This window comes from Cyprinus carpio, chromosome B11 (assembly GCF_018340385.1).
Source record: "Cyprinus carpio isolate SPL01 chromosome B11, ASM1834038v1, whole genome shotgun sequence".
Taxonomy (NCBI): Eukaryota; Metazoa; Chordata; class Actinopteri; order Cypriniformes; family Cyprinidae; genus Cyprinus; species Cyprinus carpio.
This window is the reverse complement of record NC_056607.1, coordinates 17164086-17191759: the sequence shown is the minus strand read 5'-3', so window position 1 is coordinate 17191759 and position 27674 is coordinate 17164086. Positions and strand designations below refer to the sequence as shown.

At 37.1% G+C, this 27674-nt stretch overlaps 1 protein-coding gene across 3 annotated transcripts in view; it reads right to left on the bottom strand.

The window, feature by feature from the left end:
- The window catches only part of LOC109083864 (ras association domain-containing protein 5-like), a 37200-nt gene that overhangs the window by 1677 nt on the left and 7849 nt on the right, over positions 1-27674 (bottom strand). For 2 of the 3 annotated variants that reach the window (XM_042734264.1, XM_042734265.1), the window contains exons 2-5: positions 19056-19186; positions 1343-1459; positions 959-1241; positions 751-866 (exon numbers count right to left, since the gene is read on the bottom strand). In XM_042734264.1, coding sequence (XP_042590198.1) covers positions 751-866; positions 959-1241; positions 1343-1459; positions 19056-19186 — 647 coding nt within the window. Of the gene's footprint in view, positions 1-750; positions 867-958; positions 1242-1342; positions 1460-9864; positions 10591-19055; positions 19187-27674 lie in introns of those variants that run through there. The other variant, XM_042734266.1, reaches the window with a different exon arrangement.

Below are 27674 nucleotides of genomic sequence, written 5' to 3'. Positions count from 1 at the left end.
CTAAAAATAAAAAATATATGTACAAATACAATTTGTTTCTGCTTTGTAGAGTTTCCTGTATCTCAAACAGCAGAGTATGGCACTAGAAACGCCAAAGTCAGGGTTTTGATTACCAGGAAAAGTTAAAACTGCTAAAATTTAAATGTGTACCTGGAACGCATTGTAAATTGTGTGATTAAATCTAAAATTAGTTTATTTTCATAATGATAGAGCAGATAAAAAAAGTATAAACACACACACACACACACACACACACACACACACACACACACACACACACACACACACACACACACACACACACACACGTTTGTTTCTGTGAATTGTGGAGACTTTCCATAGACTTCCATTACTTTTATACAGACCAAACTATATTTTCTATCCCCTAACCCAAACCTAACCATAAACATAACCCTTATAGAAAACCTGTTGGCATTGTTACACTTTCAGATAAACATAATTTACTATTTTAAATCATTTTTTCCCCTTGTGGGGACTGGCCACAATGTCAAATATTTCAGGTTTTTCTATCATTTGGTCCCAGCAATGTAAAAAGAACATTTTTATTTATTTAAAGTGTGTGTGTGTGTGTGTGTGTGTGTGTGTGTGTGTGTGTGTGTGTGTGTGTGTGTGTGTGTGTGTGTGTGTGTGTGTGTATTTCATTAAATGATTAAAATACTTGATCATATTTCTGGTGGTTGGCAAATATTACTAAAAAATATTACTTTTAGACAAAATAGAAAAGCTCACCTCCACCTCGCCAGTCTCATTTTCTTTGAGTACAAAAGACAAGCTCTCTAGATCAGGACCTGCTAACAGCCTCAAGCAGAGTGGGCATTCTGATAACGGCAACTTCTGGAAAAGATCTGAAAAATCAAGCAAACAATACCTTAGTATTCCACATGGCAGTAGTACAACACAATGCTTTTGTATATTTCATCTTCACTTGAACCCTTACCCTGGCTGTCTCGACGGGTCAGGCGGTAGAGGGCAAACTTGCGTGGGTTATCCTGTACCATGAACTTCTTCAGCAGGCCCTGAATGACCTCCCCGACCGTGGTGGTACTGCTAATGTGTAGCTGTTTAACGGCATCTCTTGGCAAGTAAAAGGATGTGCGGTTATCTGAACTATCAGAAGAGGAACCCGGTCCTGGCGACTTCCCGTCCCCAGAATCTACAGTCACGGGCCTGCGCAACTTCAAGTGAACCTTTATGAAACCAGTGTATGTGCCATCTGAGCTCTGGAGGATAACAAAGCAACGTCAGTCAGGTCATTTCTCACTGTAAAATTCTCAAATTACAACACTGAGTGCAAATGCTTTGTTGACAAATCAGTACTCACTAATTTCATTCCATTCTCTGTCACTTTGGAGTTGTAGTCATCTATTTTAGCTTTAATATCTTCTTTTGTGAGGGATGTTGGCTTCTCTTCCTCTTTATCTTCCTCTCTTGTGACACTCTAAAACCAAGAGAAAAAACAGTAAGCTCAAGGTTAGATGAGGCATCTTTATATCAAACACAGTAGAGGGCTTGTACAGTATTAATGAGCTGTGGAGGAAAATTCTATCCACATCAACACTGCAGAAAAGCTGATGTTGACATTATAAGCATTTGCCATGACGAAACTTCACAGTACAGATGAACTGATGTGAAGGTGCTGTATTGGTCGGTTTAATTTGTTGGACTCTCAACCAGCTGATTTTTCGGTGAACTTTGCTTTTTGGAGTTCCTGTGAGGTAGTTCCACTGTAGTTTTTTATTTTTGTATTCGTGTAGAGACAGCAGAACATCTCTCTGGGAGGAAGAGGGGACAACTGATTGCTGGCAAGATTGCAGACACTTACGTTATCAAGATAACCAGTTATCTGCCCTTCACAAGAAGCTATTATGTGATGTATGGTGCTTGTATGATGGAGAAACTGCCTTCAGGAATCAAAAATAAATATGCTGTTTTGCTGCTCAAGAAACATTTCTTAATTATTGATGTTGAAAAGAGTGCTACCTAATATGTTTGTGGAAACCGTGATGCATCTTACTAACCCCAAACTTTTGAACGGTGGTATATATAAACCATATCATCAACAGGCATTATAATATGTTGATATTTATGTTTGAACATTACTACTCTTAATTATTCAATTCCAGGGGGCAGTGTCACTTACTGAGTGCTATAGATATCAATCTCTCTGTTTCTTTCTGTGTGTACAGGATGACAGTAACAGTTTGAATGCCTCTTGAGACTTCTTTAAACAAATCAAGGTTGATCGAGACAAGACTAAAGTCTATGCAAAGACATTTTGGCCTCTGAGGAGTACACTACCGATCCATAAAGATTTATCAATAAACAACAAGGAGAAACACAGGTCATTTTAATGTTCTTGTGCAGTCAAATCCCAAAAGATGTGCTATTAATTCCATCCTTTTTCGTGAATTGAACAGTGTGTGTGTGTATATGTGACCCTGGATAACAAAACAAGTCATAAGTAGCACGGGTTATGTTTGTAGCAATAGCTTGTATGGGTCAAAATGATCAATTTTTCTTTTATGCAAAAAATCATTAGGATATTAAGTAAAAATCATGTTTCATGAAGATATTTTGTAAATTTTCTACCATAAATATATCAAAACTTAATTTTTGATTAGTACTATGCTCTGCTAAGAACTTCATTTGGACAACTTTAAAGGTGATTTTCTCAATATTTTGATTTTTTTGCACCCTCAGATTCCAGATTTTCAAATAATTGTATCTCGACCAAATATTGTCCGATCCTAACAAACCATACATCAATGGAAAGCTTATTTATTCAGCTTTCAGATAATGTATACTTCAAAAAATTTAACCTAATGAATGATTTTGAGATCCAAGATCACACATAAAAAAATAAATCACAGTTATTTAAAATTGCGGTATTATTTCACAATATTACTGCTTTTACTGTATTTTTGATCAATTAAAAACAATAAAAAAAATATCGTCCTCCAAATATCTAAACATGAGCACTGAAATGACAAAATACTTGGTAGGGTCACACATTCACTCTAATGGGTAGAAACAGTGATGGGTATATATAATGGGAAGGAATGATGATGGGGCACGTGACACTAAATATGCCATAATTTCCAGTGACAGAAAGAAACGGTTCTCTTGGAGGGGTTTTCAGGATGAGTGACATCCAGTTCAGTTGCTGAGCAAGCCTTAGCAACAAAGATTCTGTCTGAGGTATTTTTAGCTTCTAGCTGCATCCCCCGTAATACACGCAAAGTGAGTTTCTCTCTTCTTTTCTGGGACGAAAGAATACGAATGAAAAAGGAAGATCATTTATTCATGGAGATCCCTGGGGCGCCAGCATGGCAGCTCTATGTCTCATTGAGCAGAAAGAGACCGACTCGTACACACATGAACACACAAACATTAAGCCTGAGCGGAGAGGAAGAAGAATTTATCTGGGCACTTAGCAAACAAATTAACTTCTGCCTGGCCCACACACTACAGCTGCCTGGCATGAACAAGCTCAATGGACGGAAAGTTCAGAAATCTTCTCAAATGAGACAACTTGTTATGAAAGACGGAATCTGCAGACAGGAAATGTGCAATAAAGCTGCACTTGTGCTGTTGCGTCTTGTGGTATGTGGTGACATAAAAAAAAACCTTGCCAAATGAAGCGACGCAAAATCCTCAGTGAAGGGGAAAACTGCTTAAAATGTAAGACCTAAATTTACACAATAGCACTACGTGGGCAATATAGCCAAAACAATTATATTTGTAATACACTTTATTACACTATTTATTTATTTTTGATAATATATAATGGGTAGAATTTTTATATTTAGCAGATTTTTTCTTAATAATTTGATCCAATGTTGCTAATTACAATCCAAATGATTAATGCAACAATTAAAATACATTAAAATCCACTTAAAATGAATGTTGGCGTGTTTTTCCATCTTATTTTTTGGCCAAATTAGCTAAAGAATAATGATATTTAATTATCTTAATGTATATGCTCAAATGTTAGAGTACATAAATAATAACATAATAAGCAGTAATATTTATTACTAATTTCTATTTTCACTAAAACATAAAAAATGGCATTCAAGAATCAGTCACCAGTGTTGACACAAATCAAACGTTTGTTTGGAATGTATTCACTGAAATGAACAATGTGTAATAAGTGATGGAAATGAAGCAAGTTTACCAACTCTGGCCTCATTTTACTACTTAATCAGAGACGCAGTTGAAACATCCGTTGTAACACTCTCATACTTTTTTTTTTCTTTCTTTCTTTTTTTCGTTTGCAGAGTTTGTAGAGACGAGAAGTAAAAGGCAAAGAGAAAGAGCCACTGTGACATCCTATAGTCAGTGTTCTGTGAAAAGAAGTGTTATCTCATGGTCTGTGCAATCGCTCATGCAATATACGTCACATTCACTTCTTCAAATTTCTCTGTTTTGTATTGTGTGGTGTAGACCAGAGACAATGATCAATTGTGTGAGATTATCCAAAAACACATATCATAGTTCAACCACAAAAGGAAAAAATTGTAAAAAATGATACTGTGCATAAAGAAAATGAAGCCTGCATGGTGCCATTCAAGTGTGTCATTTCTGTGCCTCTAGTGGCACCAAACAGTACTGCAAAAATAATGACAGTTTTCAAAGAGTTCAAAAGAACACTTCCAGTACCTCCATCTCCCATTGGTCAATAAACCTAATTTACACATCCACTAGTTGAAAACAAATCCTCTGCCATTCCACAAACAATCTACAGATCTGAAATTCTTTATTAACACTGACAAGTAAAGACACAATGTATATTTTTGTGGCATCCTCATTTTTAATTTTTCTCCAACTAACTTGAATCCCTTGGTGCACACGACCAAAATCTCTCAGGAATTCCTGTATTTGTGACCAGAGGACTGAGAGCTGCTAAATATATCTTTCTCCCTCCCTTCCTCACATCCAAAGCAGGGAAAGTGGCCTTTTGGAACAATGGGCAAAACAACGGAGACCAGTTTAAATGTTCACTCTGCTCCTGATGGTCTCTTTCCGAAACACTGTGTGTGTTTGACTGCACATGCATCTACACGACATCCAAGTCATATGCCCATCATATGCCATCACCATCACATTTTCAGTGTGAGTATATGAAGGAGCTCTGATCTTCTCTTGAAACACAGTGAGGGAAGAATCCTTATTGTCTGTGGGAGAATTGATGTTTTTTTGCTGGAGAAAGTGTGTAAGAGTGCACGTGACAGTGAGCGTGGGAGTTCTAATTGGAATAAAGGGCATCATAAGTGTATGTGATTGTAAGAGGGTGGGTAATGTGTGGAATCTCTCCTGCTATTCACTGAGGCTCACAGTATCTGCTGTCATTCAGGTGTCTGATCTGAGCTACATGTGCAAAACAAACCTCATCACTAAAGGTAAAAAGGAAACCCTGATCAGTTAGCTTGAAAAAACACTCCATTGCAGGTTTCATGCATCAATAGAAATTGCATCTGCATCTGCAGACACATGATTTAGTTTCAGGTCTGAGACAGAAAACACCTTTTGTGAGAAAGCTATGAATTGAACCTTTCAGATTTTAGAAGTGACTGAGCAGAAGCTACATCAAACGCAACCCGGATATCCTGTGAATGCACAAAAAACACTGTCTGGCAACATATTTTTCTAGAATGCTCCTTGTGATAAATCAAAAATGTCTTGCAAAATATTATTTTATTAAATAAACAAAAATGCAAATTATATATACTTATTTTGTATGTGTGTGTGTGTATATAAATATATATATATATATATATATATATATATATATATATATATATATATATATATATATATATGTATATATATATATATATGCTCTCTGTGGTCAACCACAAATGTCTGGCAGAACAATTAAGCATGCTTTAAGCATTCAAACTGATAAAACCTACCTAACCTGTATGAACTGAACAATATATTTTCCTTTACTGAAGAATGACTTTCATTGTTAAGTGCTCCAGGTTGTTCTTTAAATCAAACTGAGAGTTAAACAAACAGAGGAAAAGAAGTCATAGAAGGCCCAAGTGGAGGGTGTTAACCTTGTACATAACAAAGGTGCCTTGGGGCATGACCTGAGCAAATATCAACTTACAGAGCCTACAGGACACGAAAGAAAAGGGCACAGCTGTAAATGCTAGTGGAGTGTCATCTCAGAGTCATCACTGCATGTCAGGCAGGTGTCCTTAAGCGCAGCACACAGCTTCTCTGACCGATTAAGGAACACAATGCCCTTAGTGTCAGTTTCAGGCAACATGCAATTCATCTACGTCTGCACCTGCTGAATGGCCTCAAACCAATAACCTAATTTGGTTAGACGCTGCACGTTCTGCTTATCAGTGTGAGAACTGTACTGACAAAAAATACAGGAAGTGAGAGTTGCAAGTGTTAGCCGACATCAGTTCTAGGGAAGCCTGTGTCAATTCTAGGGAAGTGACTACTAATGCATTGATAAAGTAGTTTAATGCACTGGCTTCAGCTGCCATAAAATCAGCCATGGCTAGTCAGATACAGGTAAGCAAATGGCAGTCTATTCATAGAAAGACAAAGGCTTCTCCTGCATATGGCATGCATGATTTTTAACAGCTCATGCATATTTCATGTGTGTTTTCATATATTGTGTATTATATGCAAGAAAAAAATATAAAAATAATACAAATACATACATATATACAGACACACACACACATATACATACAGTACATACACATACATACACTGTATATATATATATATATATTATATATATATATATATATATATATATATATATATATACACATATGTACAGTATATATGTGTGTGTTTGTGTGCGTATCTGTGCATGTATATATGTAAGCATTTGCTATTTTTTATATTTATATATATGAATATTTGTGCATATAATAATAATAATAATAATAATAATAATAATATTTTGAGTAATCAAATTGAATAATCCAGTTTTAAAACGTATTTTCATATTTGTAAAAACAAATATAAGCATATTGTGTGTGTGTGTATGTGATATAGTGTATACACACACACACACACACACACACATACAATTTATATGTAAATATTAAAATCTAAAAATATTTGGGGCAATCTATGTAAATTTTTTTGTGACTACATAAGTAATCAAAATGCACCTCCCTAGTCCTTGGTGTCAATATGTGTGAGATTGCATTTCTCAGCATGCTTTCAAAGACTCAAATGCTTTTAATTGATCTTTCTTGTGTGCGTCTCTCTCTCACTGCTGTTTCTGCCGCAGTGTAGGAATGATGTCTTGCGATCTGCTCCCTCCCACACGTTGCATATGTGTACTCATTCTCTCCCTCTCTCTCATTACTGGGTCAAGTGTGCAGTAGGAGATTCTCCCCTCCCTCTCTGCAACCCTGCACAAATGCAAAGCCCATCATCTGCATGCCTGAATAAACAGCACAGATCATCAGAGTCCACGAGACCAGTAAACACACGACCTACGCTATCAATCCGTTCAAATGCCTTTGATAATGAAGATCTTAATTATCTGTGCATTGTGCTTGGGTCTGTTTTGTTATTATGCACCATTACCTATAGCAAACCGTTACATATGATTGAATTTGAACAGCCATTCAATTAAACAGCTATTATAATGTTTAGAAATGAGAAAACTCGACTCATTCTGCTGTAGCTTAGCATCTAGGCAGCCATTTGCTGAAACGACACTACAGCTGCAACATCTACCAGAATTGAGCCTCTCTTCAATCATACAAAGGTTTATGAGATGGCTTATAACTTTCAGTACTCATAGAGTGCAAAACCTTGAGCAAACGGCCTCATGTTTGCATGACTTTCCCTTATTCAAATGTTAAAATATCACTGGCTGCCCTTGAAGAGGAAGCTATTTATTGTTTGTTCCTGCTAATAGTAGTCATTTGGGTCTAAAATTGACAGGTTAAAACAATTCAAGACTTGTGTAATGGATGTTTTCCTTAAATGTGTTCTCTTTAATAAGTTCCTGGAATAATTATCGAACACAGAAGCAGCAGCATTTATCAAGGCACTATTACTCAGTGCTCTTGGTTTAAAAGCTTTCAGTCTACTGCGTTTAACCCGGCGAGGTAAATAGGAAGTGTAATATTGATCCATAAAGCAAGAAGAATGTGCACACTAAAGTGAGAACATAAGCTAATCTCCCATTTATCCATCCCTGTGGCTCTTCTAAGAGGACTTCCAGAGATGCTTAGAAGAATTAGGAAAAGCTAACTTCACCTTCTGTGTGCTGCCTATTCAAGCTGCATTTTAATTTAAACTGTGCCCACTGAATGCCCTCAAACTGGCAGCTCACATTGTGTCCAGACAGAGATGCGAACAGAATGAATAATTCACATCCTGAAAAGCTCTTTCCAAACCTGATACTGCAGAAAGTGATGTAAGGCTGGTCAGCTTAGGTACAGGAGTGAAGTTCGAAGTCTTTAAGGACAAGACATATTATTTCCACTTCTGTGGTGTTCATTTGCTAGCTACGTTATAAGACCCAGTCTACATTATGATTGACTTCTTGGTCACTTAACAACTTAACAGGAACAGGAAGTCAGTGCAAAAGCTATGGGGTCTTGTAAAATAACACATTCTTTGATTCAGGGAAGGACAGGCCTTTCTGGCACAATCAGCAGCCATTTCCTTCCCCTCACAGCATTAGAGAGCTCTGAAGGTGTGAGAGTGCACTCCATATGTAAACACTGCCATGTTTAAACGAGTCTATAATGAAGGTCAAGCTATGCAGCTAATGCATGCATTAATGCTTTCGGTGGATGGTATTAATGCTAATACATGAAACTTACAGTAAAAGAAACACATATAACATAAGCACATTTAATACTTCAGTTCTATTGTGAAACACTTACTAAATTAGTGTGGAACAAAGACTTGTACACTTCTTAATCTTTCATAAGAACATCTTTAAGCTGTTATCATTGTAAGTTTAAGCGACCTAACACAATCTCCACCTACTAACCCGCTTTCGACAGTCACCCTAACGGAGGCTTTAATTCAAAGCGACTTACAGGGCATTCAAGGTATGCATTTTTTATCCGTCCATGCGTTCCTTGGGAATCATACCCACAACCTTGATGTTGCTAGTGCTATGCTCTACCAGAATTTGTGGCTTTCATTTTACCTGTACATGTGAAAAATGGTAAACATACTGTCCAAATTGTGACTTCAAAGTAGGAATGGGTAATACTTCAGTTAGTGTGTCAAAATGGCTGCAATGAAAATCATATTAACTGACAGCAAAGAAAACAATGGATAAGCTTCTTTCTTATCCAATCATTAGTCCTTGAGAGACTCTTCATTTAAATCAAAAGTGTTTGCAGTCGCTCTAAACAGTGGTTTCCACTGAGAGTGTTTCCATAGACATACACTCTGAAAAAAAAGGTACAAAAGTTGTCACTGGGCCAGTATTCTTTCAAAAGGTACACCTTTGTACCTTCTTTACCCCTAATGGCTAGACATTGGTATCTTGAAGGTACTTATTAGTGTCTAAAGTGCATAGTACATTTTAGTACCTTTCGAAAGGGTATCGCCCCAGTGACAGCTTTTGTGTGAGAGTAGAAAAATCTACAGTCTGTCTCATCTAACTTTAACAACCTCAACAAGGTTGAACGAAATGCAAATAGACAGGGTATGTTGTCACTCAAAACATATCAGGTCATAAACCTTTTTCGAATGCAGCAGTTCAACATAAAAAATGCACTTCCTTATACAAACTTCCGTTCAAATTTTCTCATTTTTTTGTATTAGCTGAGAATATATACGCTTAATCTTTACAATCCCATCCGTCTCGTGTTCATACACTACCTTAGGTACTTGCTTAGCCTGTGTCTGCGGAAAAAAGTTGGACTTGGCGGTGAAGAAGGTGAAGTCATCGTTCTCCTCATCCAGGCTCCCGTACCCACTGCTCGTGCTATTGCTACCGGTCATTTGTGGGGATGGATCCAGTTTGAGGGACTCCCTACGCGGGTCTTTGGGGGACCAAACACACCATTCCAGGCTCCAGGGTTGGGAAGGGGAGGATGGGCTGGGAGCAGGGGACCACAGGTTCAGGTGAAGGGCCAGAGCTCCACGTGCCGCCGGAAAAAAGTGCCGAAACTTGCAGGATGACGCTCAGCGAGCGTTGCAGCCGGTATCTGATGCACAGTTCCTGTTTCCACAGGTCACAAACAGGCAGCTGAACAGAAGCAGCTTCTCCCGCACTATTCAGCCAACAGCTTGGTTCTTTAAACCCACGACTGCTTGAGATGAGAAAATTAGCCCAGTGTGGAGGAAAGTATGTCAAGCAATACAAATTGCTTGTATTGACATCCACCAACTGGCACACAGTCACACAGTCTTGCTGTAAATGGCGCTGAAGGTGTGAGAATGCTGGATAGACATTATGTTGAATATCCCTTCAGCTGGCTGCGATGGATGCAGAAGTCTCCGGTCCACAGTGAGGCTGCGATGGCTGCTAGAAAGAGGCTAGAAAATCAACCTGCCTCTCAGTGACTGAGTGAGCAGAGAACTGACGTACTGCTCCTCCCTCCCTTCCTTCTTCTTTCACACCAGCGCGCACGCTCTCTCTCTCTTCTCTTTCTCGCTCGCTCGCTCTACCATCTGTGGTTGGGTCTGTTATCTGCCTACAAGCTTACGCAAACACCCTCCTTGTTCCCCCTCCCTCCTATACTATCGCTCTTCCTGCATGCAACTGCTCTTTGCTCAACTCAAGAGACTTCCCACTGTAGAGAAAGAGAGAGAGAAGGACGGAAAGAAATGGAAAAAGATAATAAACCGGAAGAGCGAAAGAAGAAGAGAGAGGAAGAAAGAGAGAGGTCTCTGTATAAGGTCTTTTGGAGGCTATTTTACATAGTACCTGATATGCAAAATGCCCCTGATGGCAGGCAACGTGAATCTAGAGTATTGTTAAATGGCACTGTGGCATTAATACAGGCAGGACTGCAAAAAGCATTTACATTTCTTCGAGTCTGTCAAAAGTAAGGGACAACGAATAATAAGCTGGTCATTATCACAAAATAAAAATGATTGGGGTGGTCTTGTATCATCTTGAAGAGGTGTATTTTGTGATAACTGATAACTGACTCTCCATAAATTAATTATTTTATGATGTAAGGAAAAAAGAGACTGTGACATGTGACAAGAGACAAGAACATAGATTGGCTGCCAATTAAAAAAAAAAAAAAAAAAAAAAAAAAAAAAAAAAAAATATATATATCTATATATATATCTATACTGTATATGTATGTATGTGTATATATATATATATATATATATATATATATATATATATATATATATATATATATATATATATATATATATATATATATATATATTTGAGGGCATAAAGACCAATCAAAATCAATTATTCAAAATAAAAATAATTACCAACATTGTAATAAATAAATGTTAAATATTGATTTAAGTTGAAATTATTTTATTACGTAATAATTAAAGAGAACGTGGAGTCATAAAAGATGCCAATTAAACAGTCAATTAAACAGTGCAATACTCATTCAAAAAAAAAAAAAAACTGAATGCATATAGTTTAAATTATACTGTATATTATTTTATAATTTGAGAAAAAAAGACACTAAACCTAGACTGTCTGCCAACTAAAAAGTTTGCAGAATGAGGAATCAACCATATAATATTCCAAATAAATATTCAGTTAGTTGGTTGGCTGGATTAGGGAAGGAAGGAATGATTATTTGAAAAAAATAAATAAATAAATTTGACTGTAGAATGTTGCATGTGGTCAATCAGAATCAGGTCTGTTTCTTTTCTTTCCTGCATTTCACCTCTGCTTTAGCTTGTGTATTAGACTACCATATATAAAATCTTCTATTGTGTAGTGCAAATACTGCTGGCTCTAATGATAAATCAGTTGTGATGTTCCTTATTTTTAAGTCGCTTTGGATAAAAGTATTTTTTACATGAATAAATGCAAATGTAAGTATTTGTAAGAGCCCTTAAAAACCACAGGTATAGCCCTAAATGATCATCATTACTGTTGCGCATTCTATAAATAATTCATCACACTGTAATGTCTCATTGCTTTTTCCCTGCACAAGCCATCTACCACTAATAGAAATACACTGAGAGAGGAATCTTTTTGTAGTGCTTTTTACAAGGAACCTTTAATAGATGTCTTTGTGATTGAAAGGAGAAGAATACAATTACATCTAAAACAAAAAGAATGGACACAAATTAATGCTAAATTAAAACACTAACACACAAAACTAGGCTCCAGACCAACAGAAATCATTAAAGAGTGTTACAACATTTAATATACATAGGTCAAAACAGGGCTTTGGTCTTAACCTTTGACCCTGACCTTGAGGGGAATTAGACATAAAGTCCAGCTGGAGCACAGTATATGTTAAATGTGAGTACAAGACAAGAAGGATATAAAATCACTGCCGTATCCATCAGTCCATCAACTAGGCACGGGTAACAATGGTCAAGTAATTGAATAGTCATTCATCAACCAACCAGGTTGACTAGTTTATTCGTATAGTAGCATCAGTCATTCTGCATTGTAAAAAACATTTCAAGTTTCTTTATTTCATCTTATGTAGTAAACATACCTGGAGTCAGGTGAACCAAAAAGAAGCCTAATTATTCAGGGCTTCCTTACAGAGATAGTTCACATAAAATACATTATTCTGTCACCAGTATTGCTCTAAACGTTTAAAACTGTCTTCCTTTTTTAATTTCTTTCTTTTTTTTCACAAAATAAGATATTTTGAAAAATGTTTCAGTGTTGTTTTGTCTATACAACGAAAGTCAATTGGTTCCAGTATTGTTCGGACCCTAAAGTTCTTAAAAATGCATCAAACTATTATGTTTTTTCACATCGTCGCCATCAACTAGATGATAACTTCTATAGTAGTTAATTATCAAAATGTATGCGCCATAAAGGAATAGTTTGCCCAAAAATGAACATTTTGTCATTAATTACTCACCCTCATGTCGTTCCAAACCTGTAAGACCTTCATTCATCTTCAGAACACAAATTAAGATATTTTTGATGAATTCCGAGAGCTCTCTGACCCTCCCAGAGACAGCAAAGATCGTTACACGATCAAGGCTCAGAAACATAGCAAGGTCATTGTTAAAATAATCAATGTGACATCAGTGGTTCAACCGTGATTTTACGAAGCTATGAGAATACTTTTGTGCTCAAAGAAAACAAAAGTAACGACTTTATTCAACAATTCTTCTCCTTCGTGACTTTGGAGAGTATCACAAATGTACGCAGATATGTTGTTTACGTTCAGATCAAAGCGTAAACAACATAAACAATGTTTCCGCGTACAGACGTTGGATTAATTTAATGATGTCCTTGCTACATTTCTGAGCCTTGATCGTTTAAGGATCCTTGCTGTCTATGGGAGGGTCAGAGAGCTCTCGGGATCCATCAAAAATATCTTAATTTGTGTTCAGGTTTGGAACGACATGAGAGTGAGTAATTAATAATAGAATTTTCATTTTTAGGTGAACTATCCCTTTAAAGCAACAAAATTCCCTTTCATTCCTTTAGTGACTAAATGCAATGCAATTCCACATAATGTTACTATGGCATTGTGTCAGCTTAAAATGAGATCATTCATCACCTCTTTTTCATTTGCTGCTTTCCTCAGCTTGGTTTCTTCAGCAGGGAGACGATTCCTCACAAAGGGAGATAAAAGACAAGCCACTATAAACGAGGGGAGGTTGAAAGCCACTTTGGAGTCCCCTCGTCAGCTTTATTAGATTCTCATTGAACACTGTACTGGGCCACATTTCTGCCATCATCTTTCACTACAGCAGACGCTTTTCATGTCCTGAACTATATATCGAGTCCGTACCCATAAACTCTGATGGCTGATGTGGTGCATGAGCAGCTATGGACATAAAAATATCATCACTACCAGCTTCTGACAAATTACCTGAAGCAGTGGCCTTGGGTTGCATTATCATAATCAATGAGCTAGATCACTGGGAAAGACAGAGGCGCTTGAACATGTTCGATATCCAAACCCCACGGGAAGAAGAAAGGTCCTCTTTTGGCTACTGTCAATACACCCCAATTAATTCTCACTAGAACTCAATCGTTTCGCTCAAAAGAGTTTGCAAGGGGGATTATGCGATTGCCCAGAAAAACATAATCAATACCTTAGATGGATGGATGGATGGATGGAGTGTGCAAAATCAAAGTAAAATCATCCAGACTAAAAGCATCACACAGAAACCGCTAAGGGGTCCAAAATGAAGCACGGTTCCTTCTGCTAAAAATGCAAGTGGAAAGTGTCATTTGTCACTGTCAAATACAGGCTCTAAAGTTGTCTCACTGCTGTATGAAGTATGAAGCGAAGAGGCCCATTGTCGGTAATCAGTGTGCCTGACAATGATAATGTATCTCAAACAATCAGGCATTTTTCTCTACAGGGAAGCAGGAGGTTTTGTGTTCTCCCTACATTTTCATCCTAAACGCTCCTTCCTGTAATCACTCTGGTTTTGTGCTGGTGACACATTCTGAGAGGAGTAACTGGAGGCTTGGACGGATCCTGACTCTGAACTCGGCTCTTGTTTCACAGTGGTGTTAAGTGCCGTTACGACACTCCATATGATATGTTTCTGATACCGCTACAACACCTCTCTCCCTCCCTCTCGTACTTAGTTAAATAATGCAGATGGTCTCTGATTTCCACGCTTGGTGATGACAAAGTGTGGATGAGAAACAGTCTTGGCTCTGTTTGGAAGGCTCTCTATGTAACAATGCTATATTTATAATATATATTTATAAGTCATCATGCTGTGCCGTTGTCAGTACCTACTGTATATACCTACTGTAAGTTTTACTGTACTGTAAAACTTTTGTTGAAAACCATGTAATTTCCCTGAAGAGTTCCTCTTCCTCTCAACTTCCTGTGGCCAATGCAAATCAAAATCTCACTTATGAATTGAAAGCTTGCCAATTCTTCAGTTTTAAAATATTTCTAGCCCTAGGTAAAATGTTAACAATCTAGACTCTATTTTAATTCTAACTTTATAATACGTCACATTACTAAAGTGAAATCAACCCGGATGCTGTTTCATGTTGACGTTAAACAGCTCATCCCCATGAACAGCCCCTCACTTCCTGTGCTCTTCACACTGTCTTAGATTCTGTTTTTGGAATCCCACACAGATCAGTGTGTAAATGTGCCTTACTACAGCTCTCTCCACAAATTATTAAATCAGCCCACACACATACGCATCCCAGGATCTCTTGAGTGGTTTTCAGGAATCTAAATCAAGCTGCTAAAACCAACACAGCTCAAAATCAAACTGAAAGAGAGAAAGATATTGAAAAAGACAGGAGCAATCAAGTGTACCATTCCACTTCATGACATAAGTTGTTGAGGACACTGGAAATGGCAAAAAACATGCACATTGCGGTGAACTATCACGCAAATTACTCCACAGGAAATGCTACGCTGAGATGACAGACCTGTTAAAATACCTGAAAATGGCACATGCAAATAATAATAATAAAAAAAATCTGTTTCTACTGAACTTCACATGATATCTCCATATCTCTGTGGTGGTTTGAGGGGGCTGCAGTGCATGCGACACATAAAAAAGTGTGTTTGCTGTGTGTGTCTGTGCATGTGTACACACCCGAGGACAGGAAAAGGAAGTGTACGAGAGATGACAACAGCCTATCTGCACTACTATACAAAAGTCAAAGCCGATGAAAAACCTCCAGCAGCTGGGGAAATAAACCCTCAGCACACGGTCTATAGCGCTTTCACAGCCAATAAATGGCAAGAAAATTAAACGGTGTCTCTGAACTTGCAAATTTATTCTTGTTTGTGCCTGATGTTGCAGAGACTCACCCAAAGAGACCTTCGGGGGCTTTCAGATCAAATCAGCTGTATTTTAAACCAAAACTGAAGGGATAAACAAGACGTCAGGATGGAGCAGTTAATGTTACTGAGGGGCACTGAGGCTAACAAAACTGAGAGATATTCCACAGCTAACTGTGAGAGAGCGCTAACAGGGCTAATGTTTTGAGGCCAAGGGGACATGAGGGCCAGCGCACTGTGCCTGCATGATATGAGGATATTAGTGTAATGTGCATGAAGAACATTTTGTATTCTCATGAAACAAAAACAAAAAGAGAGAGAGATATAAGGGTTGTGAAATATACTAAATAGGGGAAGTGTGAAGTGACAGGAGTGTTTAGAACATTCAAGAGAGTTTTTTTAATTACCCAACCGATTAATAATATATTCTCCTCTCATAGATATTACTGGGAATAATAGTTTATATACATAATAGAGCTATTAATGTGATGCCATTTGTGAGATTTCTTCCAATATCAACTATTCCGTTCTTTGTGCACATACATTACAGTTTAAAAGAGTCAGTAACATTTTTAAAGCAAATTACTAACTTTTCTAATAACGTTTATCATGGTTTCCTCATAAATATTAAACAGCATTATTTTTTAACACTGATAATAATCAGAAGACTTTCTTAAGCACCAAATCAGCATATTAAATTATTTTTGAAGAATCATGTGACATTGAAGACTGGATTAACTGCTGCTGAAAATTCAGCTTTACCATCACAAGAATAAATGACATTTTAAAATATATAAAATATATAAAATAGAAAACTGTTGTTTTAAATTGTAATAACATTTCACATTGTTACTTTTTACTGTATTTTTCACCAAATAAATGCAGCCTTGGTAAACATTAGAGACTTCTTTAAAAAAAAAAAAAAAACAGGCAGAAAATGGCAATATAACAACAAAAGTGCTTGCCAAGCCCAAGAGTTATCTCAGCAAATGCCCTTGAGATTCACACGCACACTCCCTCATATCGCTGTGATTCATCTACATAAGGTCAGTGGTCCTCCCCCCGGTTTCCTGGTGCTGGTGTGATTCTTAAAGAGCTCTGTTTAAATAAATGCTTCTGGCTGCAGAGGTCTGTAAAATCCCTAAAGCCAACGAGGGGGTGTCTAGCTTCTGTTTTGGCTGTAATTACATTGTGAGGCTGTCTTTATGAGCTATCTGCATTTCCTGTGTATGTCCAAAGCCTGTCTGTTTGCAGAACGGCACAACTCTCTGGGGTGTCTAAATGGCAGTAAAAACAACTATAATACAATTTATGCCAGTGTCACAGGCATATGGACTAACAAAGGCTTTTATATGTACAAATGAATTAAGTTACTTGTATGTCTTATCTGTTTTGTTGCAAAAGATACTCATTTGGACTTTGTAATGGAGGCATTCACATGCAAATCACACTGACCCGTTGTGCATAATATATCTGCCTCGTGTGGTGAAGTTTGGAATGACAGACAACTATAAATGGTTATTTTGAACAATGCAACCTTATCTCTTATTCTGTGAAGCTGCATCAAATCAGTGACACAATCTGTAGTTCACAAGACCAAAGCTCTGCCTTATGTGAGGAGACGACTAATGTGAATTTAATTTCCGTTGAGAAATAACCAAAATGCCCTCTGTTGACAGCTCACCATTCAACAGCTTTCAATCGCACTGACAGCACAGTCCAGCTGGGTTTGCTCTTTTCCTGATTTAGAGTAGATAGGAACAGACAGGAGGGGCCTCATAAATAAGATGGATACACTACAAGGGACGGAAAAGCTTTTTCCACTAATGACTACTCGGACAATATAAATGCTCTGAGAGAAATAGGCTATTGGATGTCTGATTGTCCTCTAGGTCATACCGTTTTGACCTTTTGGTCAGCCATCATATGATTTGAAGAGGATGGGCTCATCTAAAAACTTGAGAAAAAGAAAGTGTATGCCTTTGTGTGCATGTTGCTGACGACAGTGTGCCCCTGCTGCTCTTCCTCAGTCCCAACTGTGCTGTCACTTCCTGTGTACCTGGGACTAAAACGCTGCCACTGTAAAACGCAGCCAAGCATCAGAGAGGCAGTTAAGCATATGCTAATGTGTCCCAACCAAGCAACCCAGGGAGGATCAGATTCAGCTTCCGCTTCATCCATTGCATATCACTGCATAATTTTATGCTCTTTTTCTAAATTTGGAAAGCTCTCTGCATGCTTCACTTACCAAAAAAAAAAAAAAAGTAACAAAAAGTATACCACATCACAAAAGTTTCAATATATTACTACAAGACAGTCCAATGTTAAGTTTTTTTTTTTTTTTTTTTTAAATATACTATTGTACTACTACATTTAAAAAAAAAACATAAAGTACTTATAAAATAGCATGGTAAAGGAATATGGCAATAATACCATGGTATAAGTCAAAGTACCGCAATTTTATTGTTTTATTATAACAATCAATATGGAAGCCTGTTTTGGTTTATAGCAAATGATTAATAAAGTAATAGTGAGATTTAGAATTTAAAGGGACAGTTCACCCAAAAAAATTTTAATTCTGTCAATAATTACTCACCCTCATGCCGTTCCAAACCTGTAAGACCTTCGTTCATCTTTGGAACACAAATTAAGATATTTCTGGTGAAATCCGAGAGCTCTCTGACCTTCCCATAGACAGCAACGGAACTACCACGTTCAAGGCCCAGAAAGGTTGCGGTTTAATTTGTGCACAAAAAGCTCGTAGCTTCATAAAATAAAGGTTGAACCACTGATTTGAATTTTAATAATGTCCTCACTACCTTTTTGGGCCTTGAACATGGTAGTTGTATTGCTGTCTATGCAGGCTTAGAAAGCTCTCGGATTTCATAAAAAATATTTTAATTTGTGTTAAACAAAGATAATTTGAAGATAAACGAAGGTCTTGCGGGTTTGGAAGCAGTAAAGTCAATTTATTTTGCTTTTCTAACTATGCATGATAACATACAGTACTATCAGTGACTCAAATAAAACAGGCCTGTAAGCCATTTTTGGGATGGGATGAACAGTCTCTATCAGTTCTGTCTCCTTGTGTTTCTCTGTAGTGAGGAGCTCCCTCTTTTTGTGTGAATACAGCAATAATAGTTAAGTGAGAGAACTTACCGTCTCCTGAGGGTCTTTGGCGCCGGGGCTCTGTGGAACAGGGGTAGACACCACTTCCGTCGGCTGATCTAGTTGGTTGCAGTCCAGCTGAACAAGCCCCTGACACTCCAAATGACATGTGTAGCTGCAGTCTGGAGGCCAGAGACAAACAGGACACACACAGTCACTAACAGCCATGAAGCACACAGACAAACAGCACAGTTTAGAGAGCCAATGAGGGCTGCCAACTCTCTTTCACCTCCTTTAAAAGAAAAAGGCTTGAAAGGGCTGGAGGAAGACTGGGTCATGTGTTTTATTTACTGTAAATGTCTGTGTCAGCGTGAGCGCAGAAGCCTTGGAGAAAATCGACTGGAGCTGGTGATGATAAACTGACAATCTGCATGTTGCGGACATCTGTCTCAGACAAATGCGCTCCACAAACTAGAGACAGCAAAGATGCTTCAGAATGAACAGTAACAGTGTCTCATTTACATTAGAATGTCTGGTGTGTCCTCCACATAAACATTAATTATAAGAAGGAATTCAGTCATGTGCTCGGTTAAACAGTGCCCTATTCATTCACTCTCAACTGACTTGACCCCAAGATAGATGTTTATAAAAATCAGAAGACCTAATTTCTTTTATTCAGTGCCAACTATAGCAGCTGTAACCTTTATTACATTGACATCAATTGCGCTTTTTGACATAGTTGTTGTGTGTGGTGCCATCTAGTGGATGTCGCATATAAAATACTGCTCCGTTTGCACAGGAGGAAGAGTGACCTGATGAATAATAAGATGAGTGAATCTTTTTCTCTTACTCTTTATTATTTCTTAAGAAATGCATTTTAATAATAAAAAATCAAATAAACAAATGCCTATATATAATGTTTAATAATAATTTTAAATAATAATAATAAAAAATAATACATACTTTTTTACTTGGAAAAATATATATGAATAGAATTAAAATAAAATATACTAAAATGAACTGCTAAATGCATTTAATATAAAAACGAATTTAAAAGAAAATATAATATTATATAACATTATATAATACATATTTATATATTACTAATATATTTATATAATATAAAAATATAAAATATTCTCAATTGGGTAACAATCAGGCTTTACACTAGATGCTAGATGGCGCTACTGTACCAACATCTTCAAAGGTTAACGGAGGCCAATGAAATAAGGTTATTTAAAGGGCTGGAACAGACAGCTGATGTTTAATTTTTGCCAAGAAACGTTTCATTGACACTGGGGTTCATTTTTTCCTCCCATAATTGCCCATCTAGTGAACTTTTTCCACATATTTGCTTTGGAAAGTAGCATATTTTATTTAAAAATCCTCATCCTAAAATTCCCATTAGCATCATAAGAGAGATAATAAAATGACCTCAGACCAGCACAGGGAGTAAATTCAATAGCTCAAAAGGCCTCTGAGCATCTATATTCATTGCTCAGAGCCGCACAGTAACCAAGGAAACAACACTCTGCACCACTGGATATTCTCCAGCACAGGCGGACTGTGATTTTACATGGCATGGTGTCCTGCAGTGAGGCTGCAGTGTCATATATATTCTATAAATAGTCTGTGGCCAACAACACAAAGTGCTTTAGTGATAATAGCATAGAACTGGCTTGTTGTTTTTGCAGTCACATGATAACAAAATGACTGAGGTATCTGTCTCTACACACAGCGGGAGTGACAGATATCAACACTGAATGCTGATTGTTTATCAGTGGATTGATTATCAGTGCCAAACACATTGCTACTGTCATTGTGGAAGAGCAGGGAGGTGCAGATCACTCTGAAAGAAGATTGCGAATGCTAAGAGCCTCTACACAACACAGATAAGTTACATGGAAAATGGACGTCACTTTCACTGGCAAAATATAAACCTTCAGGGGAGTGTTGAGCGCGACTATGAGAAAGAGTGTCCAAACCAAACAGAATGACTCAGGGTCGGGAAATGCATTATGGGAAGAGGTGAGGCTTCCGTCCGGTTCTGACTCGCACCTTCAACCTCAGCCTGATATCAGCAGTGCGCTTTAATGCAACACCCTGATAACTTTACGCAGCAATGACTTTTAAATGAAAAACCTGACACGTGCAGCAGCAGTCAGGTGCCATGGGTCATCCTGCAAAATGGGTGCCTTCATTTACATGTGTAAAAAATTACTTCACCAAGAAATTGACTTTTTACAATGTAGACAAAAATCTGATTTTGAATTTTTTTTACAGACTGATTAAAATATAAAAGCTAGAATCTTTTTATTTTATTTTATTTGATTTAACAGTGTATTACTAAAATATTAAATAAATTATAAAAAAAGTATTATTAAAAAGATAACCTGTTAGCACCACTTTTCTGCTTTAAATAAACTTTTGTATACATTTAGAAAAAAATGTCATAATGACATCGTCATCTTTTCAAGAAGACAACCCTTCAAGGACGAGTTCTTTTTTTTTATCACTTGTGAGACAATGTTGTCAACATTCTTACCATTTGACCAGTAAACAACTGATAATCAAAAAGAAAGAGCTTTAAATTCTCTTTTTAAAAAAATCTTGTAGTTTCATGAGATTGTGCTCAAGGCTTTTAATGTCAAATTAAACAGCCAGGACAACTTTTATTAATTGGCATTTATTAATTTAGCATGAATTTGCAGTTTATTCATAATTAAAAGTATTAGATACACAATTTTACTTGAAAATTCACACTATGCATGCATATGCTACATAGAATGACCCTCATAAAAATATGGGTCAAAGACTTGATTTGAAGATTAATCAGCAAGTACTGACAAACTAGAAATCAAAACACTTTGATTTCAATAGTATCAGTTTATATTCGATTCCAGCCAAATCTAAATGTCCCAAACAAGATTGGAGGTTTACAACAGCCAAATCTTCTTTGAAACTCTTTAGATGAGGTAATTAGTGCCACAGGATGCTCCCAGAGCCCATGTCTTTATCCTTCAAACTGTGTGCTCACATATGCTCCCCTCCATGATCACATGCCCTTACTGCAGTGCAGTCTGAACCCCCTAAACCTGATTAATCTGAGGAGAGTGCCGCCAACCGCTAATCACTGACCGTCACCTTCTGGGGTTACAGACAGAAGAACTGTAAAGAGATTTAACACGTCTTTGCATGTGCTCTCAGTGCAGAGGATTATACAGCATGCTAATTCACCCATAATGGACCAGACGGAATATGACTGGCAGGTACCATCATCCTTCTGGAATGTTAAATCACTCCCAAACAAAAATCAATAAAACATCCACATTTTCAGATTTAGTTAATTCTATTTCTCAAGCAAGTATTATTTAAACCACCATTTATAAGTCTGGAAACACTTATCAACGATAACATGTAATTATTATAACTTTTTATTAAATTAAATAATGTACAGCATTTGTTTTTATTGTGTGTTGATCAATTAAATGCTACATTGATAAACAGTAGAATGAATTTCTTTGAAGTTCAAAATATGAACAATGTAGCAACAACGAATTTTAAGAAGAAAAAAAAATCACAAAAAAAAACTAATTACATAAAAATTGAAGATGTGTAAATGGAAAGTGCACTGTTAATAAATAAATGGTAAACTAAAACATATACAGACTACTTGAAGCCATGTAACCTGTTTACAAGTATAAACATGCCTCCAGTTTGCCTTCTAAAATCCAAAATCCTGATGTCCGGGGGGGGGGGAATTCCATGCACAATATATTTGTCAAATACACTCATGTGGAGAAAAATCTAATAAGCACTCCATATATTTTTTTCCAGAGGCACATGAAACCGTGACCCCAGAGTAGCTGTTTAGCCGCAGAGCTTTATGAACAGAGCTGGGGTCATTGCTAGAGAAACCCCATGGATAGAGCATTGCAGCATAGTTTACATAACCTGAAAATGCTGCAGTGCTGCTATAAAACAGGAGTGCTGGTGACAGAGGAGGTCAAACTCTTGTCCTTGTCACATTAAACACCATGTTTATTCGACCATGTGTGGAATTTCCTCAGTACGAGAGGTCAAATACGCATCTCTGGGCCTGTCCCTTTAAAACATCACTTCCCACTAGAACATAGTCACTTCCTCTTGGAGTTAACCACGTCTGCTGATCAGTAGAAACATTTCGGTTGTTTCGCTGTAAAAGCGTGTCAAACTCCCCTCCGATAGCTGGAATGAAAGGGGGAGTTTATAGGGAACGAGAACACTGATGCCTTTTTGTCCCTCACGCGCCTTCTCGCCTCCTACTTCCTTCTGACATTTCTGATCTCCCCTACTCTTCCATACATCAGCATTTTTCCACCTCAGGAGTCACAGTTCCTTCTCAGAGTCACGATTCATTTGCACCCCAGCTGTACGCACCCTCCTACAACCTCTTTCGCTCTCTGTTTCTCAGATTCTGCATCGGTCAGCAGCATTTTCTGCCTTTTCTTTCTCTCATTTCTTTCCCACCTTGCTGTGCATCTTTTCCCATGATTCAAGCATGCCCTTCATAACAAAAGTGAAGTTTCACTTGGCTCATTTGGATTTTTGAAGAGGGAACCAGCAGTGTGTTGGCATACTAAAAACGTCATCACTGCACAGCTCTATTTACACACAACATAGCATCATATTCCAACAACCTGGTCCCAGTGGAACCTATCTGACTGAACCCTGTAATTTAAGCCTAAATTAATGTTTCTAAATTAGAAACAGACCCAAATACTCCAATGAAGAGACACAACCACAGCAGCAGTTTGACTAAAACACACTAGTTTATTCAAACAGCAACAATGTGCTAACGTAAAGAACCTTTCTGTAGACTCCCATACAATGACCTCTCTTTAGTAGAGGTCTGATGAGTGTGTAGTGTTTTAAAACGTGAAGCTCTATTATACTGAGCAAGCATAGACATACTTTACCACTCATAGACAACCCTTGGGATAATAGTTCTGGGTAACTGGTGGGTATTTAGACTGTATTTAAACTGAGCAGATCTCTTCTGTCTTAACAGGGACCTCACAACAAAATCTGACCTTTCTTTCCAGGTGGAAATTTGTCAAAATCTCAGATTAAGTTGTGCGCAATTCTGCAATAATTTACTAATTGAAATGCACTGATATTAAAATTAGGGCCAACACTGATAAGCAGATAATTATTTTAATGTTTATAATGTTTTGGCTGTATATAGATATGGAGATACAAATAATAAATACAATACTAGTGTACTGTATATATATATAAAAAAATATACAAAACCATAAATAAAAATTCAAAAAATCAAAATAAAACCTAAAAAAAACGCAGTTTTTTGTAATTATTAGTGAATTTCTTTATCCACTTTTAAGTGAAAATTGTTACTCCTATATCATTTTTTCTCAGTGTATATTGTCCAAAACAATGAGAAAATTAAATCAGTTGTTTTAAACGGTACAACTGTATTTATGCATTACAAAATTATAAGTGTTAAATTATAAGTTTAAAAACAGGGGACATGGGAATGCATAATCTTTAAAATAGAATATGTTACTGATGTATCTGTATCTGTTACTGTGTGTGCGTTCCTATTTGCTAATCTATTGATTACTCTGATGTAAGTGAAAGAAGTCAAATCACTTTTTAGACACTCGTTAGACTGAGTTTATCCACCTGGCAGTGACTAAAATTCCCTTCTCACTCCCCTTCACATCACCACATCCATCCATTCTCTCACAGACAGGGTTGTTTTTTTACACCCATACTCATATTCATACTGAGGCTGAAATACATGTAAACATATGCATGCTTCATTCACATGACATTCAGACACTACAAACTTCGAGAGTCTTCCTCTCTTTCTTTTTCTCTGTTTCTCATTCATTTCTCATTTTAATCCCTTCCTCCACAGTTTCCCCGTTTCTTTATTTTCCAAGTATACACCCCCACATTAAGTTTAGTCGCTGGAAAAACATGAGCAACCCAAAACAGAAAACAAGTCACTGAATACTGTGAAACATGTTACTTTTCCCCTCAATTCCTTACTTGTATAAATTGTTGACCAAAAAATCTAAATGTGGAAATTTAGAATTCCAATTCCTGGAAAACCTGGAAAATTTAAAAAAATATTTTTTTAATGACAATAATGACATAAAAAAGTATGATGGAAATAGAATTTGTCAAGAAAAATAAATATATGTTTATGTCAAATATATGTATTTTATTATTGTATTATTTTATATATTATGTTTTTTTCTTTAAATATCTAACACATATCAAAATGTTCTTTTAGTTCCTTGTTCTAATTAGAATAATGCGAGAAAAAAGAATACTGCTGTTATCCAGGAAGGATTTAACCCACAGTAAAACAATGTCTGGCACTCTTTGTTTATACCCTATTAAAACATAATGAATAGAAATAGCCCCATCCCATTTATGCTTAGCTAAGGGAAAGTAAGGCCTACCGAGGTGTAATGTATCGACACAGTGAATATCAGGATGTTTTGTCTTGTGAAGCATGGGAAAATGCTAAAGATGCTGAAAGAGCACTAAAATCCAATCTAATGGATTTAATAAGCTGCACGGGTCAGGTCTCTGCGGTCCTGAGCACATGCCAAGGGCACAGCCTCACATGTACAGCTAGCTTATTCACAGAGAATGTCAACTTGAGCCTGACTGCAGTACACTGTGAGTGGGAAATTGTCAATTGAAATTGAAAGCAATTGTGAAGGGTGGATCGCTAGTGACAAATAACATAAAGAAGTGTGTGTCTAGTGTTTACTTTGAACATAGATGCTGACAAAGTCTGAATACAGACAGGTTTGTTTAGGGTCTTATCAGCATTTCACAGCCAAGCTTTCACAATCCAGCTCACATGCAAAGATTCAGCGTCAATTTGAGCTGACAGAATACTTCTATGCTTCAGTCAAATCTATAGTTCTGTTAAACGTAGACATAATGGCTCACTAGATTAAGGTCTTTTGGCCATGTTCACACTGCAACTCATTCTGGCCAAGAACAATTTACTTAAAAAGAAAAAAAAAGCAACACTCAACAAGTAAAGGGACCAACCACAGGTTATTAAGTATTTATGTGGTGTTTAGCAGGTTTATGTGAAATAGGTTGTGCTACAATTTTAGACTGACAGGAAAAAAATGTAGGTAAAAACTATGAAATACAAAGCATGTGAGTGAAGTAATTGTGTGTGTGTGTGTGTGTGTGTGTGTGTGTGTGTGTGGAGAGAGAGAGAGTGATAAGGCCTTCTGAAGTGATGCGTTTGTATACGAAGAATATCCATATCTAAAACTTTTAGCTTCTAGAGATTATGTTTTATAAAGTTTCTATATGGATATTATTCTTACACAAATGCATTGATTCACTTCAGAAGGCCTTTATTAACCCCTGGAGCCATGTGGAGCACTTTCTTTGATGGATGGATGCACTTTATTTTTCTTCAATATCTCTACCACTACTCACTGGCATTATAAAGCTTGGAGCAGCCAGGACATTTTTAATATAGCTCCGATTGTATTCGTCTGAAAGAAAAAAGTCATATACACCAAGGATGGCTTGAGGGTAAGTAAAGGGTGAACTCTGCCTTTAAATCCTGCTTGAGAAGTTGGTTATTTTCTTCATGACATGTAAAATTCACACCTCCCCTGCTGATTTCAGTCTCACTCAGCGTCTGTCATCCACAGCAGTGCGTCAGTGTGTACGGGAGCTGATGGCTAACGTCACCATGAAGCTAAAAGGGTGAGAAAAGTGCTGTCATCATCTCATGCACTCGTCAACTCATAAGCATTTCCGAAGCAGAGACTGAAAAGGCTCATATTTGCCAAACAGCTTTAGCGCTAATTGGATTGGCCATGACTTAGAAAGTGAAGTCTACTGGGAGTTAAGAGCCAGATGTGATGCCATTTTCAGAGCACTCAGTCTGTAGTTCTGCGCTGACACTTTAAATGTTACTACAGGCTATGTCCATGTCAATAAAAGAGCACTGTTATGAAAACTTAAGCACACAGGCCATCACCTTCACACATGAATCCATCAATCTCCACTAAACCCTTTGTTTGAAACTTAGAAAAAGAAGAAGTGTCATCAGTGTATCTTTCTTTCTTTTTATTCAAGTATGATATAACGTGAATAGAAGGGAAGGTAACTTGCACTAAAGCAGATCACTTTTTATTCATTAGGCTGGTGTACTGTATCCCAGTCTCTGTCTACTCAAAGAGGCATTCCGGTCTAGATCAATGGGAAATTCAATTTCAACTCCCTTGGCTTCTTATCAAAACGTCATTTTGCCAAAAACAGCACTGAGATCAAATTCATCCACTGATGCCTGGGTGTCTAACTTGAAATAGAGACGAGAATCCGTATGATATGATACATTGGGTCAATTCGATTCTACAAACACAACCTAACACAGACAAACTTACTAATATTAATAAGTGGTTTTTAGGGAAAAGCCAATACTCCTATTATTAAACTTCAGTACTTATATCAGTGTTCTACAGATATGAATGATACCTCAAAATGGGTAGTTTATTCTATTACTTTGTAAGCAACATCCAAGAAATCACCAAGAACACCCTAAATATCACCCCAAACCCCATAAAAACCTCTAGAGATTACTCAGAAATCTCAGGCATCTACATAGCA